Raw genomic sequence first — 19,707 nt, 5'->3', positions numbered from 1 at the left:
TACCTAGAACATCGTGTGTTTTGAATGCTAAGGCGCTACAAAATTTTGAGTCATATCACATGGAGTGTTGCTGAAGATGCTCGTGAGCGGTATGAGATGGAGATTTGCAAAGTTAAAAAAAAAAAAGATAACGTCATCTAACCTCCAAGCTTCAACTTGACAATAAAGTTGTTTTTTTTTCTAAAAAGATAAACAAGCCTTTTTCATCTGCAGGAGTTGTGCCCTTTTGACAAAAAATCATTCGTTGTTCGAACTGTCACATCATAAGCTTGTATCTAAATTGTAATATTATAATGAACAATTCATGAAATAACAACAATATTATGAAAACACCATATAATAAGCATCAAAATAGAAAAAAAATATTAAACTCTTTAATCTCTAAACTATTAGAATGCGAAACAATAATATTATGATCACAATATTTATGGTTATAGATAGAGATGCAAATGAGCCGAACAGTTCGTGAGATGCTCGGGCATAAATCGAGCTCGAGTAATGAAATATCCAACTCAAAAGCTCATAACCCTAGTCAAGTATGTATATTTTTAATAATATTATATTTTTTATAATATAATATATTAATTAAATATTTTTAAAATATAATATTTATATTTTTAAAATTTTGATCTAATTTATAATTTATAATTATATTTTTTTAATTATGACCCAGCTCGATTCAAGCTTGAGTATTATTTTTTATTGAGCGGGTTTAGTTCGAATATTAAAGTATAATCGGCTTGAATCAAATTTTGAAATAAAGTATTTTAAATTAAGCCGAGGTTGAATGGTAGTTATTTGATTTGATTTGGCTCGATGGCGTCCGTACCCTTAATTACATAATATATAATTTGTCAAAGCGGCTGAATCTAGACCACTGGGACTAGACGTGACTCCGGGCCGGGTCCGTCAACCGGTTTTCCTCTCAACACGCTAGATTTCGTCATTTATCGATCGGTTGAAGGCTAGCGCGACGAGGCCATAGTTCTTGAATCATCCGTGATTTCGTTCCCCCATGAAAAAGTTTGGCACGGATAGGTTAGGGCGGTATACTTCTCGATCCCTTGTTCTTCTTCACTTGCCCTAACTTTTTTTTTGGTTCCATATTTTTCTCTGTCTTGTAATTTTTGTCAGAAATCATCTAGGGTTTCTAAGATCCGGCTTCGTAATAGGGGCAAAGGAGCATAAATAAACCAGCTCTGGGTTACAGTATTTTGGTCCGTAATTCGATTCCTTTTAAGCTTATTACTTTTGAAACCATGAAATTCTTGCACTCTCCTGGGCTTCAGGACTAAATATATGAAAAAAAGAGATTCGATGAGTTTAATTCAATGACAATTCTGTGCGTATGAAGCAGTAAGGGGAAGAAACATTCTGTAAAACTTGCAAAACACGGATTGCTTAATTGGTTTCTTAAGTTTGTACTACTTTTAGAAATCATCGAACTGATCAAGCACAACAGAAGGAAAAGAAAATGTGGAAGATACGAAAACTTTGCTATATTGTAGTGGTGACCCCATAAGGAAACATAATTGTATGTTCTTCACTTTTTATCAATTTTATTGTGTTTTAGTTTCTCTGTCTGCGCATCCTTCTTCCTCACCTTCTTGGTAATGGGATGAAAATCTCTTCCTCCTATGTGTTCTGTTTTTTTTCCCCTCTCTTTCTTCTCAAAAATAGATATAGTGTGTTGCTTATTTCGATTATTCTCGTTGCAATATTGCTCATCCCTCTATTGGTAATTACTCTTCTTCACATGTTAGTAATCTGATTTATTTTTTTCCTTGTTTTATTTGTCAGGGATATGCTTCGAAAACTAAATTATGAACTTGACTATGACATCTATGATGAATATGATGATGGTAATGATATGGAAGGTGATGGCAGTGACTTAGTCTAAGAATTACTTCTTTTCTTAATCTATTTATTTACATAAAACTTATGAAATAGGCTAATCTTGTAGCCCATAACATGCTCTTGCCATTTTTCTCCGGTGTACTGTTGCTTGATTCTTTTTTCTATCCTGCATGCTGGAGTTGGCTAGGTTTTTAAAATGCCTCTAGAAATGTGGTGTAGTCTATGTTTTCTATCTCTTTTGCGAGGGACAATTTCAATGACTAAAAATGCTTGGCAATGTTGTTAAGATCGGGATCTAGTCGTAAATTATAGAGGGGGCTCGACTGGATTGTATTGTGGATAATTTCATGGATTGTGAGTTTTTTTCCTTTTTTTTTTTATTTCTTTTAGAAGTTTTTAGATATCAAAGAAGTGTGAAAATGGAAGTATAAGTTAACTATAAAGTAAATGAATGGAGAATAAAAGGCCATACATACAACAACTATAGTTTTAAATGATATAGGCCATATAGAGCATGTCTAATGAAACAAATGTTTTGTTTGATTATTTAGGAAATTTATATATTATCTATCAATTTAGAGTTAGTCTACTCTTCTTTTGGAAGGATTAAAGCGTCAATCCTACACTGACTCAAAGTTGATAACCGATATACTAAATTGAGAATCCATACCATCCATCATGATCTACATCATAAGAACTATCATGTTTTTGGAAACCTCCTGCCCATACATCAAATGGGCACAATCACCAATGGTTGTAATAGTGTTAGTATAACAAATTATATTATAGGATATGTAAATTAAAAATCAGCACCGTTGATTGTGATCTACATATCATAAAACATGTATGTATCAGAATTTGATAGATTTGAATGTGTTCAAATTATATATTAGACAAAATATTCATAGAGAGCCAAATTTTTTTTTGGACCACTTGATGCATAGGCAAACAACCTCTAAAAGACATGATTTTTTAATATAGTTTTTGTAATGTAGGTCATAATCAACGGTGTGGATCCTTCAGATAGAGTCTCCATCGTTGTGGGTTTGAGGCCTCAATCCTTCCAGATGGAGAGTAGATGAACTCATCAATTAATTTATTCTTGTAGGTAGAATGATTTTTTTCTAAAAAACTGGACAAGCCTATGATGTATGGCTGTAAAAATACAATTATTTACATCTGATTTTTAACACAATGAACTCTAATAACAGACTTGCTAATTTTACTACTCAACACTTACTGTGATAATTAATTTAAAAGCCACAGTCATATAAATTATAGAAAATGGACTTGCCCATGATTTAATATATAATTAGCATAATCATTGCTGGATCTATGATCCAAGGGAATGTATAGCCCTACATTGATCCTGATCCAAGGAGGGGGTCGTAGTCATTTAGGGCCATTTTGATCTGGATCGTAAGATCCGGAGTATGAATCATAAGATTTTGATCCAAAACATGAAGCATATGCATCAGAGGTGCTGCTGATGTTGTGGAGAAGATGTTTCATGTAGTTTATAGAAGCAACAAACTTTGGATTTACTTGCAATACATAGAACATAACTTGATCCTCTATTAGACTACTCTTTTTGTGGTTTCTCATGGTTAACCTAGACAACCTATCTTCGAATGTTTGAAACATCATGCTTACTTCTTCTTCTTCTTCTTTTGTTTTGATGATGAAGATGATAAGATTTCTAAGGTATGCTGGTTTATTGTATGTGCAATATGAAGTCCACCGGTAGCCTATTAACATTATTTTAAATCCCAACTATGTATTATCTCATTATTCTCATTTAGTTGCGCGCTATATGTCAACTTAGTTATTCCACCCTGAGCTTTTATAACACTTATCCTCTCATAGGAAGGCTATTAAAACTCAGCATTTTTTCCCTTTTAAACAGATCCCTTGTCATCAAAGCACAGAAAATTTTGCCTAATTCTATTTTGTTTTAATTTTTATCCTTACTTGATTAATTTATATGTACCATGACTTCCTTAAAAGATTGTAATCAGGAACTTTTTCATGAAAGAAAATTTGTCTCCTTATTCTCATTTGCTTCTGTTTACAGCCTCTGTAGGAAAGCTACCCCTTTTAGATAAACCAACTGGCAAGCCTGGGTTTTGGCATTGCTCCATTTGTACAAACAATAATGATGAAAGCTTATTGTCCTGTGACACTTGTGGAGTTTTTCGGGATTCCACTGGCATTATTGACAATGATAGTGGAGAAAAAGGTATTTTCTTTTTCTATGTTTTAGAGGTCATGATAATGAAATCAACTTACTCTTTTATTTCATTGAGCATGGAGGCTGACCTTTATGATGCTTTATTACTCTTTTATCTGTCCTTCTGTATCCTACTGAGACAATTGCCATGTTTCCTTCAGTTTATGGCAAGTCCAAGGATTCCAGAGCTTCCGTAATGGCAAGGTCTCTGTTTGCTCTATCGCCCCATCAGATGCCCAAACCAGCTGTCATCTCTGATATTTTTCTTGCCAAAGAAGCCGTTAAGTCTCATGAGAAAGGATGTATTGAAGCATATTTTAATGATCTCCAGAAAACGTTTACATCTCCACATTGCAACCACTCGATTAATATAGGTCTGTTATGATATTTAGAGATTGATCACAGAACCTTAAATCCTTCTTTTCAATTGAAATGTTTTTCATCTTATGTGATATGCAATACAATATAACTACAATCTTTTATTAGGTTCTTGAAACCATAAATTATTGGTTCTATAGGGATGAAATTAGTTGCGTCCGTCCTTCTCCTATCATCTCTCTTTTAAGCCTTTATTCAGCGATGCAGTTTCTCTGCCTGATCCAAGACCTGCTCTAATTCCCTGCTGGAAGGGAGGCCTGGCTAGTGGGGTCTGTGGGCTGGTTGTGATGGATCATGTGCTTAGTTACCGGAAGCGGGTGCAGATGCGGTGCTGGGAAGTGGACTTTTTATTTTTTTTAAATGACAAAGCACAATGTGGACGAATTTCTAGGGGGATTTTGAAGCCAGTACAGCACCCAGAGCAGAAGATTCCTGCTACTAATTCATGTGGTGAGAAGGTGAAGCAGCGATTTTGGAGGTAAAGGTGAAGGTGGTGGTGGTTGTGGATCAGGGACATGCCTTTTCTAGATAAAAGCAGCAACAAAATTGAATAGGGTGTGGATAGAGGAGGGGAGAGAGATTAGCAGAAAGGTATATAAAATTACTAGGCTGCACACTGGATCATATTATACTATAATGCACCATTAGGTATATGAGGCGATAAAGTAATGAAACCGCCATATTGTGCACATTTATTGCAATCACAAGGTTGTGCATTTGCTTTGCTTTTTGATGTTTCAGTGTATCAGATGCCCATCCATAATGTGAGAACTGATAAATTTATGTTGATTTTGACAGCCCCTTTCAAATTTGATACCCCATCACCAGATGATATAGTTTCTTCTGGCAAGAATGCTGCAAGAAATTTCCCCAAAGGTATATCATTCAGAAAATCATTTGCTGAGAATTTGCCAGATTGGCTGTTTAATTGGTCCTCATATATTACTAAATTTCCATCCATATACTTAAATTTTTAGTGGTCAGCCAAGATCCAGGGGCATTTTATTCTATTGAGCTAACTTGGGGATTGCGCTTTTTGATGCAAAATTGCTTATTGCCTGATTTTGGTATTTTTAGTGCAGTCTGGTGTCCTAGGTAATTCAATGTGTTTTCTGTAATTTTGTTCTAGTTCTGTGACCATGATTAATGAATAATGTATCTTAAGATCATGCACAGTTCTCTTCTGTCCAGCTGTTTTATGCTCGGTGCAAAAATATGCCAAATGGTCCATTACTTATATATGAAATGCTGCTCATCACTACGGTCCAATGGGATTATACATTTTATTGATCTATCCATCCATGCTTTACTTACTGTTTCTCTTTTACTGTTATTCCATTGATTCAGTGCCATTAGGATCTACAAAGGCTTCATCCAACATCACTGGGAAGAAGGAGATAGTCAATCTTTTACCAGTTAATGAAGTGTCTAACAGTTCATCTGCCTCATCATCTAAAGACAATCATATTGACGTGAGTGAGAGTAGCAATTCCAGGGATTATGAAGACGCACCACAAATTATCGCTGATGATCTGCATCGGTTGAAATTGGATAAGAACTCTAAAGATAATAGAAGTAAAAAAGCTAGTAGAAATGTCCAGTACAAACCAGAAAAATGGATGTTATCTGACCAAGAACAAGGAATATCAAGTCAATTAAATCTTGCAGTTGTAAGCTATCTATTAGTAATGCATCGTGATTTTAATGTTTTCATCTTCCATTTTTCACATCTGATTGCTGCTGCCAATTTTTCATGCATTAAATTGATCGTCTTAATACCCTTTTAGGTTGGCCATGTTGATTCTGGGAAATCCACATTATGTGGAAGATTGCTTCATCTTCTGGGGCGAATATCTAAGAAACAAATGCATAAAAATGAGAAGGAAGCTAAGGAAAAGGTGTGTTGACTTTTGACAGGCTTAATCTGATGGGCACCAGTTTTACTGCATCTTATGGAGAAATATCTGTAGCACTTAATTGAGTGGTTCATATGGTGTTATGGACACATACCTGTGGTAGCTGATAGGTCAACAACTGTTCTGATTGCAGGGAAAAGGATCCTTTGCCTATGCATGGGCAATGGATGAGAGCGCTGAGGAGAGGCAAAGGGGTATTACAATGACAGTGGCTGTTGCCTATTTTGACTCAAAAAAATTTCGTGTTGTTTTACTTGACTCCCCAGGCCACAAAGATTTTGTTCCAAATATGATATCTGGTGCTACACAAGCAGATGCTGCTGTTCTTGTCGTTGATGCTTCTGTAGGTTCCTTTGAAGCAGGTATGGGTGGTAATAGTGTGGGACAGACAAAAGAGCATGCACAACTCATTAGGAGCTTTGGTGTTGAGCAAATTATTGTTGCTGTTAATAAGATGGATTTAGTGGAGTTCTCCAAGGAACGGTTTGATTTCATAAAACTGCAACTTGGCCTTTTCCTATGTTCTTGTAAATTCAAGGAATCATCAGTGGCATGGATTCCTCTGAGCGCCATGGAAAATCAAAATTTGGTAACGACTGCTTCAGATGTTCGTTTGTCTTCTTGGTATGTTAGCTATATATAATTTTTTTTCTCGTATTTCTGCTTTTCTTGTAATTTGTGCTAGATGCATGTGCGTATATGCTCATTAGTTGTAATGTCATTGTGTCCTTGGAGAATTTCATGCTGACAAATAGAAGGCCAGCTTCCTTTTTTGTCTTTTCTATATTTGTTTTTTTTGTTTGTTTGTTTTGACTTTTAGGCCGTTTTGACTCTGAACCCCTTTTTTGTTTTGCTGCTGCAATTCTTTAATTCTGATTGTTTACATCATCCCCTAACTTATTAATGTAAACTTCAGAAGCAAAGACACCATGTATTTGATTTGTTAAGAGGGTGCTGACAAGGAGGAATTCTTTGAATTTAAACACAAACAGCAAGGAATGTAATTGAATTAAAATGATGCACTTGTGTGATGCATGTTGTCTTGTTTTCAGATTAGAAGTAGAATAAATATTCTTCTGGTTATCAAAGATTCATATCAGTACGACCAAAGATCTTTGATTTTTCTTTCTTATTCAATTAACATTGGTGTCGTTACAGTACTTAAGTAAAAATTGTCAATGTTGTCAGGGTGGGTTGGCTCATTATTTATGGATATTGTGGATACAAAAACAAATTGTTTTCTAGGTGTTTAATTTAGGGTTGTTGATACTTGATAGCTTAATGTATTGTTTGATATTTGTTTGTCTTTCTATTGTTGTGGCATTTATTAAGTTTTCCTTTTACGAACTACTCAGAAATCTTTTAATTGCAACTAAAGTCTCCATTGTTTATTTGTAGACTTCAGAGAGTATGAACATTGCACCTTAATTTATTTAGGCTCTTTAAATTGTCATGAAGTATTTCTTGTTATATTTGTTTTCTCTTATATATTGAAAAATGGTACTTTGCAGGTATCAAGGCTTTTGTCTGTTGGATGCCATAGATTCTTTAAAGCCTCCACAACGAGATGTTTCAAAGCCACTTCTTCTGCCTATATGTGATGTTGTTATATCACATTTTGTGGGGCAAGTGGCGGTTTGTGGTAAATTGGAGTTCGGAGCTCTTCGAGCTAGTTCAAAGGTGTGTGAGCCTTTTTTGATCATGTTATAGATGTGTCTCCTTCCCTTTCTCTTTTGTAGGCAATAAAACCTTATATTTTAGCTTATCATGACCAGTTGCAAACTTGCAATACTGTTTGACCAGAAAAGAATCTAGTTAGGATATGCAAAGTAAAAGCATCTTTGGAACCATCATAAGACCATTTAAAATATTCCTTCATGTAAAGAACTACATAGCATGCCACATTTTAGCCTTACTGTGAAGGAACTCTTAGGTATTAGATTGAGGAATTTGGTGGATATGCATGTTCTGTTTGAGACCCTTCTTTGACACATAAATGCACTCTATCAGGTAACATATGGTCATTGAACTTGAAGTATATTGCATCTTACTTCTAGATATGTTTGTTGAAGAAAACATTTGACTTTCTACTGATGCTTTTTACCTTGCACACCTTATTCACTATTTTTTCTATTCTATTTTTGGTCATATGGCTCGCCACATTTATAACCTCCCAGAGAACAAACTACTAATAACTATACTCTTTCTAGTTGGTGCAAAATCAAGTATTGACTCTCATTCTTAGTGTTGTTTCTATGAGGTCATTTTTTTCTCTACTATGGAAGTACTTGCAGTCTAAGCTGTAACAAGATTTTCTTATCCCATTGAGCTAGTGTTTACATTGTCATCTTTCTACTTGGTGTGAGAATCAATGTTACTTGTTGATGCTAATGAGCACCATCTTCTCATGTTGCTCTACAGATGCCCTAGCCAACCCATGTCCATTTCACAGCACAGTTACATTAAGTTGGCTACCTTTCTTAGAAATAATATGAAAAGATCAAATCGAGATCCATTCAATTATTTACTCTAACAGTTCTTCAGCTTCAATGATACAGACCCTTTTCCACCCCTCAACTCAAACTTGGGATTAGTGTATTCAATATATTTAAAAAGCATCAGATTGTGATTTCATGGGGATAAGAGTGGATAATGTAAAATTGAAGAGGTCGGACCTAGCTTATTTGGTTTATGCTTGTATCTCAGGGAGCCAAAATAAGGGGACATCATCTGTGGATAAATGTGATAAAGAAGAGTCAGCTTGACCACATTGCATGGTAAAGGATATGTAAGGCTTTTAGTTCTGGTGATACTTTACTGACAGATTGAAGTTAATCAGATCCATCTTATCTTGCATGTTGCGATATTTTTGATCTAAGTTTCATATATGTAACCTTATTGCCTCAAAATGTGCATCATTTTAGATGGCTTTTCTTGGGGGAAGGGTTTGTTGCATTGCAACTACCTTGACTCACTTGGAGATATGAAAACAGATGGTGAGGTTTGTTATGAATTCATAAACATAATTTTCACCTTTGGAAGTCCTGGCTAAGAACACATGCACGATGGCAAAATGCATGGCCATAATTTTACTCTATTTATTTTGTTTCTTTCCCCTCATTCGATATGCTCCATCTGAATCCTTCATTTTCTTCTTTTCACCTGAAAGGACTCATAATTCAAGATTTCGAACCTTGCCTGGAATGACTTAGCTTTGTAGGAACTCAAATCCATACTTAATGGTACTAGGTGTTTCATGCTACCACCTGAAATTGAAGTATCTTTTGTTTTATTTGGCCGTAAAAGGGATGATATTCATGAAACAAGGAAGGCTCGATTCTTATGAAATATGTTCTGGTAAAATCATTTCAGATAACAATAAACCTTGGAGTCCTGCCTCTGCTGATGTAGCGCGGTTTGGTTTCAGGTTCTAGTTATGCCTTCGGGAGATTTAGCTACAGTACAAACTATCCAGCGGGATTATTGTCCTTGCACTATAGCAAAAGCTGGAGATAATGTGGCTGTCAGTTTGCAAGGCATTGATGCCGGCCATGTGATGCCTGGTGGGGTGCTGTGCCACCCAGATCTCCCTGTGACTGTTGCATCTAGTTTAGAGCTGAAGATTCTTGTTCTGGACATTGTGACACCAATTTTGGTTGGCTCACAGGTTAGTAACCCAACCTAGCTTATTTTCTTTTAAGGTGGTTTTTTTTTTCTTCCATATTTTGAGGACAAGGTAAAACGTAGGTTGAGATTCACATACATCATGCCAAGGAGGCTGCAAGAGTCACGAAAATCTTATCGTTATTAGATCAGAAAAGTGGCAAGGTCTCAAGAAATGCACCACGGATCCTAACAGCTAGACAAAGTGCTATAATAGAGGTAAGATGATGTTACGCGTGTTAACTTTGTTGGTAAAGCCGATGACAATCGATGTCATATATGTAATTTTCTGATGTTGGGCTTGGCTGTTTTCAGATGCATTACTTTCATTAACAGTCGCTACTAGATGACAACTGAATCCATATATTGATCATGTTTCCTATTTCAGGTGGCACTGGATGGAACAGTTTGTGTGGAAGAATTCTCAGTCTGTCGGGCTCTTGGAAGAGCATTTCTAAGAGCCTCAGGTAGCACCATTGCCGTGGGCATTGTGACTCGTGTCCTCGAGCAGGGGTCTTAGGTCTTTGAGAAGCACCTTGGAATGAACTTGGCATGACTAGATGCAGCCCCTGAGACTACTCTGGAGTCTGGACGCATATCATGCTATACCGGATATCGAGCTTTGTGAAGATAGCAGCTAGTGGTACTGCAGTCTCATCGATTTCATTTAAAAGCGCTGCTACCGCACACTGCTCCATTCACCCGTCCTACATGGCAAATGCAAGAGGTAGAGGGGACCTGAGTGCGATCTGGCCATCCTGTGAGTGCCACATCAGCACCCAATCCAAAGCAGTGCGCATCAGCATTTTTCTTCTGTTAATTAAATTATCTGCTTCTTTTACTTGATGTGTGTGTGTGTGTGTGTGTGTGTGAGAGAGAGAGAGAGAGAGAGAGAGAGAGCAGCAGAAGCATGCAAAGGCTCCAGCCGTTTTTTGTTGTACATTGTGTGCATGTATACCATTGTATCATGTGTATGCTTTATCCAGAAACGGTGACTGTTGCTTGCCCTGTATTTTTCTGTTCAAAAGTTGACAACATTGTTTTGTTAATGTATTTTTCTGCATACCATAATATCATGTGCAATCATTGTCATGTCAATGTAGAATAATGCTAGATATGCATAGTATAAAGATGGGATGTGCATGCACGACTCACATGATATATGACCTGCTGGTAGTGGGTGTAGACTAAGCAAAATCCTAAACTTGTTTTAAACATGACTTAAAAGGTTACGATGTACATGGTAATGTTGATTTAGCATTCATCTTGTAATTACTCCGACACCAGATTGCTAGCAGCATAAATCTAATAAACTGATAGCATTTGATTGAATAAAATTATACAATTGTTGTTGGGATGACTGATTTTTCATAGTAAGTGTTTCTTTGTTTTGGCTAAATAAAAGTGCACTAGTCTCTTTCAGGGACCAACAGGGCTTGGGTCCACTGGTTGGTATCCCTCTCCAAAAGGCTCGATCTTGAGGGAGGTCCAAGGTGGCATATTACCAATATATGTATATGTAATCTGTCGTGTTCTCTTCACAGGATGTTTAACAAATGTAAAGCAGTAGGCCGGTGATTTTGTGGATTTTGTGATGACCAGAAGTATTCAGTGCAAGGAAATGATTGAAGATATCCAAAGGCAAATCGGAGGTCTCTACATCAAAGCTGATGGGAAACCAAACAAAGATAGAATTTTTCCCATCTCTGCCAAAGTAAATAAATCTAAGAGCCTCAATCTGCATATTTTGTATTCATACATTTTTCTCATTCTTGTATCACAAATGGATCAGCAGGTTCTTTTTCTCTCTCTTTTTCCCTTTTCTGATATTTGTACATTATGTGCACAGTAATCCGATTAGGACATGAGAAGCTCTATCAAATAAAGGTGTTATTGCTGGAATGATATTAATGCGTCGTAGGATTTGATGCGTTGTATTCATTAATGCTGGTGAATTAACAAAAACAGAGAGGAATTCTAATGCTCGTAAGCACAAGCCTATATATCAGTTTCAAAGCTAGACCTTAAACCCCTGGCCCATCTCTCCTACATGTTTTCTTAATATCTACAATCAAGCAGTCGGTTTCTACAACTTGACTAATGAATTGATAACAAAGTCATGTCTTGCTCTACATGTGCTTGAGAAAATGACCGAAGTCTGCGATCACAAGAATATGATCCTCTATTGAAGGAACCATGTTGTGGAATCATAAAAAAATTATTTGAATGGTGCAGCCGCTTGGAAAGAAGATTTGACAAAAGAAATGCTTGGCAAAAGTAACATTCATCAGCAATCCAACCGGCAAGAGCAGCTATTCATCGATACCAATCGACAGAGCACTTCCCACAGCTCATCTGAAGCCTGGAAGTTCTTAGCCTTACCTGTTTGTCTCATGGTAGCAGCTTCCTTGCCAGCTCCAGTATGCAATACCAGCATCCTCAACTGGCTGCCAGCGATGAGCATGGGCAACCTTCCTGTCCCGGGTGGAATTGGGCCCACCACAATGTAGCACAACCTTTCAGCACCAAGTGGCTGCAAAGTCCCTTCAGTGCTCTTTGATAGCAGAATGATGGCTATCAAAATGAAATCATTCCTCCAAGACTTTTATAAGATAACATCAAGTCTTTATAAGTTTTAAACAGCATCTCTAGAATACAAAATTGTTTTAAATTGATGCATAATTCTATTATGGCAAATAAGATGACAAGAAATCATGTGCTTGGTGATCACCCTTTGCTTGAAGCTCTGAATGCTTATTTTTGTTCTTTTTCTTTTATAAAAAAAAGATTGAAAATCTAACAATTTCATTGTCATCGCATTGCTCTTTAGATATTGTTTCCTGTTTAATTTGCTTTACGCAGCTGGACAAATCAAGGAGTAGTAGAAAAGTTACAAATTGATGAGGGAGATCTCTCTGGTTTTGTGGCATTTATCAATTTTTAAACATGTCATTGCAGCCAGACAAATCAGGAAGTAATAGAAAAGTTACAAATTGATGAGTGAGATCTCTCTGCGTTGCAGCATTTTTAAAATTTTAAACATGCCATGCATTTCTTAGCCCTATATAAGTACATAAAATCTACCCCGTAGATAGCTGATGTAGGACTAAATGTACGACTACATAGATTCTTACAGTGATACGTAGCAACCATAGAGTCAAAATAATATCGAAAGGATTGGTAAGACATGATCTGGCTCAATAAATGTGGGGCTGGTTGAACTAGGAAGCTCCACGTTGATGTCACTTCTGACGAAGAATTTCTTGTGTGACTAACCAGCACCTGTATGAAGGTACCAGACGAAACAGAATCTGTGAGGATCCGTGCGGGCATGTGTTTAGTCCCACATCGGTTATTCGCTGGGTAGATCTTGAATATTTATACAGAATCAAGGAACCTAAATAATATCTTCCGGCTAGTCATTTTGGAAAAGATCCTGGATTGTGACAAATGATATTAGATCGTACCTAGCCCATAACCTATGTGGACTAGAGGATACTGCAACACAGATCTATTGGGGTTGATCACGAGCTGATCATGGTATCTGTGATTAGATTTGAATGGATTTGAACCCTTAGCCCGATGAGGACGTCCAGACTTGAACGGAGAGAGTATGTGAGGATCCAAGCGGGTACTTATACAGGATCAAGGAACCTAAATAATATATTCCGGCTAGCCATTTTGGAAAAAGTCCTGGGTTGTGACAGAATCGTTACTACGTACTATGGAGGGGGCATGACTTTGAAAGAAGCTAAGTTCCCCACCTTCATCAATCTTTCCATGCCAAAGGCAAAACCTTGGCTTTCACTCCAAACTCCAAACCAAACATTCTCTTCTTTTCACCTACACTACATCTCGCTGTCTGGGAATGCAAGGTAGGCGTGAGGCTCTTTCCCCACCACACGTGAAAGGCACGAACACCGGCTTCAATCACAATCCTTTACAGGCCCCACCATCACCCCTCGCCAAGCTCACCGCACGCACCTTCCATGCTTCCATTTGATGCCGCTCCCAGCTCTCCTACAAGTGTTAATGTCGCACGTCTTCCTCCTTGTGAAAGAAGAGGCGCCCAACGCATCTCACGAGTATTTTAGTGCGTGAGATCGTTTGTCCGAAAACAGTAGTGGGAACCTTTCGGGGCCATAATAAATACAAACCCATATTGGTCCGCTGTGATCCGTCAGTAGAGGCGTTAGCCGGATTAGATTATTAAATAGATCAAAAATCTAAATTCGAAACTCACCATTTTATTAAATAGATAATCTAAATTGATTTATAATGTTTAAACCAAATTAGACAGATTAAATAGTTAAGCATTGCGATCCCTAATTGTGAGGGCGGGCAAATTTTGGTGCAATAATAAAATTGCTTCGTTGTGACTTATATATTATGAATTCGAGATATAAATAATGTGAGAATAAAACTACATATATTTAATGATCTTTCCCAATCTCGTAGTGACGAGAGTCTCTAGGGCCAAGCTACTCTTTTTTTATTTTATATATTATATATATATATATTTTTGTTGGTAAAAACAGCATTTTATATAACTCTCAAATGGGTACAATCAGCCAAGTCAAAAGAAAGAAAGTGGTGTAAGAAAAGATGAACATCGGCGGCCCTAGTCCAGATAAACTCTTTAGAGTGCCGAGCAACAAAGGAGGCAACCCAATCTGTAGCTCTATTTGTCTCCTGAAATACATGTGCTGCCTGAAATGACAATCTTTCTAACTAGTCTGCGAGTCTCGCGAATCAACTGATATCCATCTCCATAACGGTCTCGCCAAGCAATCCTTTTTGGTTGAGATATAGAGCCACAAGAACCTATAATCTTGATCAACAAAGCTTGTGGTGAGCCGAGGCAGGCATGTGAAACTTGGATCCTTTTTAGCTGCTGGTTGCAGTATGTGACAAGGATTCTGACGCACACAGAACCATTTCATGTTCCAATGCAGGGATCTGCATTGAGATATGTGCAAAATATGGTTTTGATATTCTGATCATGTGCATTAAACATGCAATATTGTCCATGAAACACAGATCATAAATGATGCAAATGATCCGAACATTAAAAAACTGGATTTTGTGCACTTCTCAACACGGATTTAAGGACCTGCGATGCAATATACCATCTATTTGTCCCATGACATCAGGCCAAGCCCTTTTCCTATTTGATGAACATACATGCTTTTATGTAAATGCATCAAACATATAAAAGTTTTGACTTCAGGAAAAAAAGAGAGAAGAAAACAGAAAAAAGAAAAACTTTTGCTATAAAACTGAGAAGTACTTTAATTAATTGGCTGGAGAAACCTAATTGGTTCTACTTAGGATCATTCATATCTAGAAATTATCAAGTCATACCAACCTTAACACTAGGCCTGACAATAATTGACAGGAAATATTTCTTTTTATTAGAAAATGACCATAATTATAGTTGAAGCTGAAACGCACCAATGCTAATTCAATCTAATTATAACAGGAAATTACATGGTCTAATGGACTGGGATTTCATACTCCATCCCATATGCTTTGACCCCCGCAATGCCTTTTTTTTTTGTCATTAAAACTACTGACAAGTGCAATCATCATTCCATTGGACTCAGCCCTCCAACCAAACCAAAGGAAGGAAACGCTTTCATTTTTTTTTCCTAATCTTGTCTTAGTTTCTCCTTCTATGAAGGAAACATGAGGTAGTTGATATGTCACTTAGAGAATATAAGACATGATGGGGTCTAATTTTCTAATATCTATTTTATGTAACGATTTTGGTAGTATTTTGATCAGCTCATCGACACGGCTTCAACAATTAAATTAAAGCATGTAATTTTAAAGTACTGAACTAAGGTGGATAGTGCCTCTCCTATCCTACAGCCTCTTTAGAAGTCAGAAACAGGTCTTACTCAGATATTAAAGTGTAATTTACCATACCAAACACCTAATCATTGTTGAAAAGAAAAATTGAAAGAGAACAAGCTGTAGTGATCCAGATAGAGAAATTGGCAACGCACTAGCATGACCTTCCAAATTACAAAAATGATAAGTGTGGGTGGACTAAATGTTCTGCTCCATCCATCAGATTCTCATAACTAACTAGAAATAATATAACAACTCATGGTACAATCTAAAAAAACTCATCATAGCCTATATTCATACCATCATTATAAGACAGCAATTTACAGTAGTTGAGTTCCCTGTTGTTGCACATACATATACACATATGTACACAGTCAAAGACACATATAGTGAATGGAGCATTATTGACTGACAGTAATGTTCACTGGAATCACCACAACAATGAGCATTATCTCTAACATTGTAATAGAAACTCCCAAAGGTGTGGCTTCCCTCTATGCATTCTCCACATTGAATATGAAATTGGAAGAAAAATTTTGGAAAACAAAGGTATACAAAACCTCAGCAATCAAAAAAGAAAAAGATGAAGATCGAATTTGGAGGAATAGAAATGAAAATGTTTTGTTTGCAAAACTATCCTTGCTCATGCTGTTTGAAAAGTGGACGTTTTTCCCACTTACTGCTTTTTTTAGTAGATATTTATCTTTTTTTTGAGAGAAGAAAGTGGAAGTGAATTGAAAAAAAATTACACTAGTTACAGTAGATATTTACTCAATCAAGCCAGTTTGAAGATTGAAAAAAAAAAAAAACACACTTGACAGATGCACTATATATTTGCATGAATTTGATTGGTGTTCTGAAGAGCCTAGGGAATGAAACTGATAAGGATCGCAGAATTTGAAACTAAAAACAGAAGTGGGATTCGGAAGCAAGTCCAAACCCAATCTGGTCTCCAAATAAAGAGCAGGACCAATCTGTGCATTTTAATTCATTGACTTATTTTTTTTCTTCGAAAAACAGATCTCGTATATTAAATATGATATGATAATGATTAAGAAAGGTTAATTGTTTAGGTTTGTGTCTCGCTATCTTAGAAGTAAGCTATCATCCTCTGCTGCCATACTCTGTACCTAGTTACCCACTAACCATCTGCCATCTCCAAACCTACCACACCTGCTCTCTAACCTAACATTCGAGGTACTGTTCTTAACAAAGCTCTTGCCATCTTGCAGACACGTACGATCATCTTGAACCAATAGTACATTAACATTCTCACAGTCAAAACGAGGTTTCAAATATACTCTCTGAATTTATTCTGAAACAAAAATATTTTTTTTTTTTTTTTTTTTTTGCTAAAAGAAAGGGGAAGAGGGGGGAAGGGCAAGCCCACCCCGCGTAGCAGCCCCACACTGGGCCCCCACCCCGCCAGGAGCATGTTCGATGCGGGCAGAATGACCGTTTGGTATAGGCCCAGCTCACCAGACCCCAGCCATATTTTACTCATACCCTCCCCACCCGTGGCCCCGGCTCAGTTACCCCACTGGGCCCTGGCACGAGTATCCCGTGTGAGTACGTCACACCTGGCACTACCCAGGCTACCAGCCGACCAGTAGCACTTCCAGACCCCGTGTCCAGGCGCGGGGCATCCGGTCCCCAGATTTAATCGACGCCCGTGCGTTTCGAACCTGGAACCACTTGGTTAGAAGCAAACGCCCCGTTCCAACTGGGCTACCACCTTGGTGGTTGAAACAAAAATATTTGCTGTTATAAATATGTCATCATTAGTCGCTATAACAGAAAATATTAAATGATAACAAAAAAGTAATGTTGTTTTTTTGCTTAACGCTACTAGTTCTTTTTCTCAAGTGATAGCACATCTGAATTTAAAAAAATGCTCATCAACTTTGTAAAATATTAGCTGCTATTCTCATTGTACAACAGTTCGTATAACAAAGCAATGACTAAACAGAACCATTGTATCAAAGCCCTCTATCAATATATATATATATATGTGTATGTGTGTGTATGTATGTATGTATACATATATATGTGTGTGTGTGTATGTATGTATGTATACATATATATTGTGGTGTAGCAGGAGGCCTCCCAAACAGTTAAAAGAGGACCCATATAATGGTATGATGGTCATTATATAAACTCGAAGTGCACTGACTCTAATGAAATGATGATCAGAAATTATATTCAGAATAGTCTTTACACGCAACCAAAATACACATGGCCCCAAGATACAATGCATGTGGTACATTATAATGTGTCGAAGCTGTTGCCTATTAAAAGAGAAGTCTATGATTGATTCAAAGGTCTTGTGGCCCATCCAAGATTTTATGAGCTTGCTTGGGGTTTTATTACTATAGACAAGCATGCGCCATTAGAAGGCCAGACACCTCATTCCTCATCATACCTCTTGTGGTCGCCCTCAATCATTTACCGGATTCGTCGCTTTACTCCCAGAAAAACATTATTTGTTGGTTGAGTTTTAGAACACCTCCATCCGCAGAGGTGAGTATTCTCTCATTTATGCTTCACCAAGGAAGCCTTAATGACTCTCAGCAAAGAGAGAGAGAGAGAGAAAAAAAAGGAAAGCCTTCATGTCCTCTCCTTTATATTATATATCCAACGTATGTATAGGTACTTCAGACCATTGTTGATTTGTTCCTTCAAATTAAAAAATGGTAAATGGGAGGAGGAAAGGTCTGAATGAGATCTAGCCAAAGGGTACAGCAGGTTTCTGAATGGGACTCTCCAACCGCATGACTGGATCCATTTTAACTTACACTTCTCTTGTTCCATGCCTACTGAGCCTCATGTGGGACAACTCTAGTGTTACAGCATAGCCTTGAACATCCATCCCTAGCAATGACAGAAGATCTAACTGGAGTTCTCCTCATACATCTATGATGGGGAATGCCTAGCATCAAGTCCTTCTGCCTGATCTTGTCCTTTATCTTATTGTTTATTAGCGTGTGACACTAATTGTCACAGCCTAAGACTTTATCCATTAAGGTTAGTAGAAAAGTATTTTTTAGGGGTTTCTTAGTCCTATATAACTACCCAATATTTCTCCAATGAATAATCGATATAGGACTAAACATATGCCTGCACGGGTTCTCATACTCATGTTTGTAATTCATAAATGAAATCACATGATGAAGACCCAAGAAGGTCTTGTAGCAGTTCTTGGCAGGGCTTGCCACATGATTAATTTTGTCTATAACACTCCTAGATTCCCCTCAACACTCTCAAAATACATGATTAATTTCAGAAATAAACAGTCGGAGGAACGACAATGTGAATGGAACCATGTAATCGACTTCGCTAGGTCATTGAATCATCAATTGTTTGCATAGCATGTTCCTACCATGGGCCAAATGAAATTTGCAAACACATGACATCAGTTGTGGATCAGAATGATTAAACTGTGAGTTGAAAGCAATCATGTTGGTGCATTATCTATATATCAAGGATAGATTACTTTCTCTTTTTCAGCAGAATAATACTCGATTTATCAAGGCGTCGCGATCTACACAGTAGTATCTTAATGCCATTGCTGGATGGATCATACAAGAGCAGGAACTTTTCGATCCCTCCTTACTTGTCCTGCTTCAACTGAAAAAAAGAAGTTTGGCTCCCCTAGGTTGCTTAGGTTAGTAATCTCTAGCATGACACTGCATTTCGGTCACATAAATATCATAACACACTAAGCCAACAAATCAAACAAAGTCAAAAACCCACTCAAGATAACCACCTTATCAAGCATGGCTTTTAACTCCATGGTAAAGGCCTAAA

General features: G+C 37.1%; 1 protein-coding gene across 11 annotated transcripts; it reads left to right on the top strand.

The window, feature by feature from the left end:
* The first annotated feature begins 877 nt into the window (after positions 1 to 877).
* On the top strand, positions 878 to 11,127 carry LOC103716341 (HBS1-like protein). Of its 11 annotated transcripts, none has more exons than XM_017845697.3 (13): positions 878 to 1,038; positions 1,146 to 1,217; positions 1,801 to 1,877; positions 3,932 to 4,096; positions 4,249 to 4,461; positions 5,264 to 5,341; positions 5,813 to 6,135; positions 6,253 to 6,363; positions 6,515 to 7,005; positions 7,893 to 8,061; positions 9,809 to 10,048; positions 10,129 to 10,263; positions 10,433 to 11,127. In XM_017845697.3, the coding sequence occupies exons 3-13, from the start codon at positions 1,805 to 1,807 to the stop codon at positions 10,562 to 10,564; spliced, it is 2,130 nt and encodes a 709-aa protein (XP_017701186.1). In that variant the 5' UTR covers positions 878 to 1,038; positions 1,146 to 1,217; positions 1,801 to 1,804; the 3' UTR covers positions 10,565 to 11,127. The 11 variants fall into 11 exon arrangements, with proteins under 11 accessions (XP_017701186.1, XP_038971062.1, XP_017701185.1 ...); XM_039115134.1 differs by having other exon boundaries at positions 878 to 1,047; positions 1,801 to 1,862; XM_017845696.3 differs by having other exon boundaries at positions 878 to 1,047.
* The last annotated feature ends 8,580 nt before the right edge of the window (positions 11,128 to 19,707 follow it).

This window comes from Phoenix dactylifera, chromosome 17 (assembly GCF_009389715.1).
Source record: "Phoenix dactylifera cultivar Barhee BC4 chromosome 17, palm_55x_up_171113_PBpolish2nd_filt_p, whole genome shotgun sequence".
NCBI lineage: Eukaryota > Viridiplantae > Streptophyta > Magnoliopsida > Arecales > Arecaceae > Phoenix > Phoenix dactylifera.
This window is presented reverse-complemented; position numbering and strand designations above follow the sequence as displayed.

Bases quoted from the DNA above. Each gene is read 5' to 3' on its own strand.
- LOC103716341 (XM_008804303.3), top strand. From the start codon at position 1,016: ATGAAAAAGTTTGGCACGGATAGGTTAGGGCG. The intron at 8,062-9,808 runs GTGTGTGAGCCT...GTTTGGTTTCAG, and splicing joins CTCTTCGAGCTAGTTCAAAG to GTTCTAGTTATGCCTTCGGG. The intron at 10,264-10,432 runs GTAAGATGATGT...TTCCTATTTCAG, and splicing joins GACAAAGTGCTATAATAGAG to GTGGCACTGGATGGAACAGT.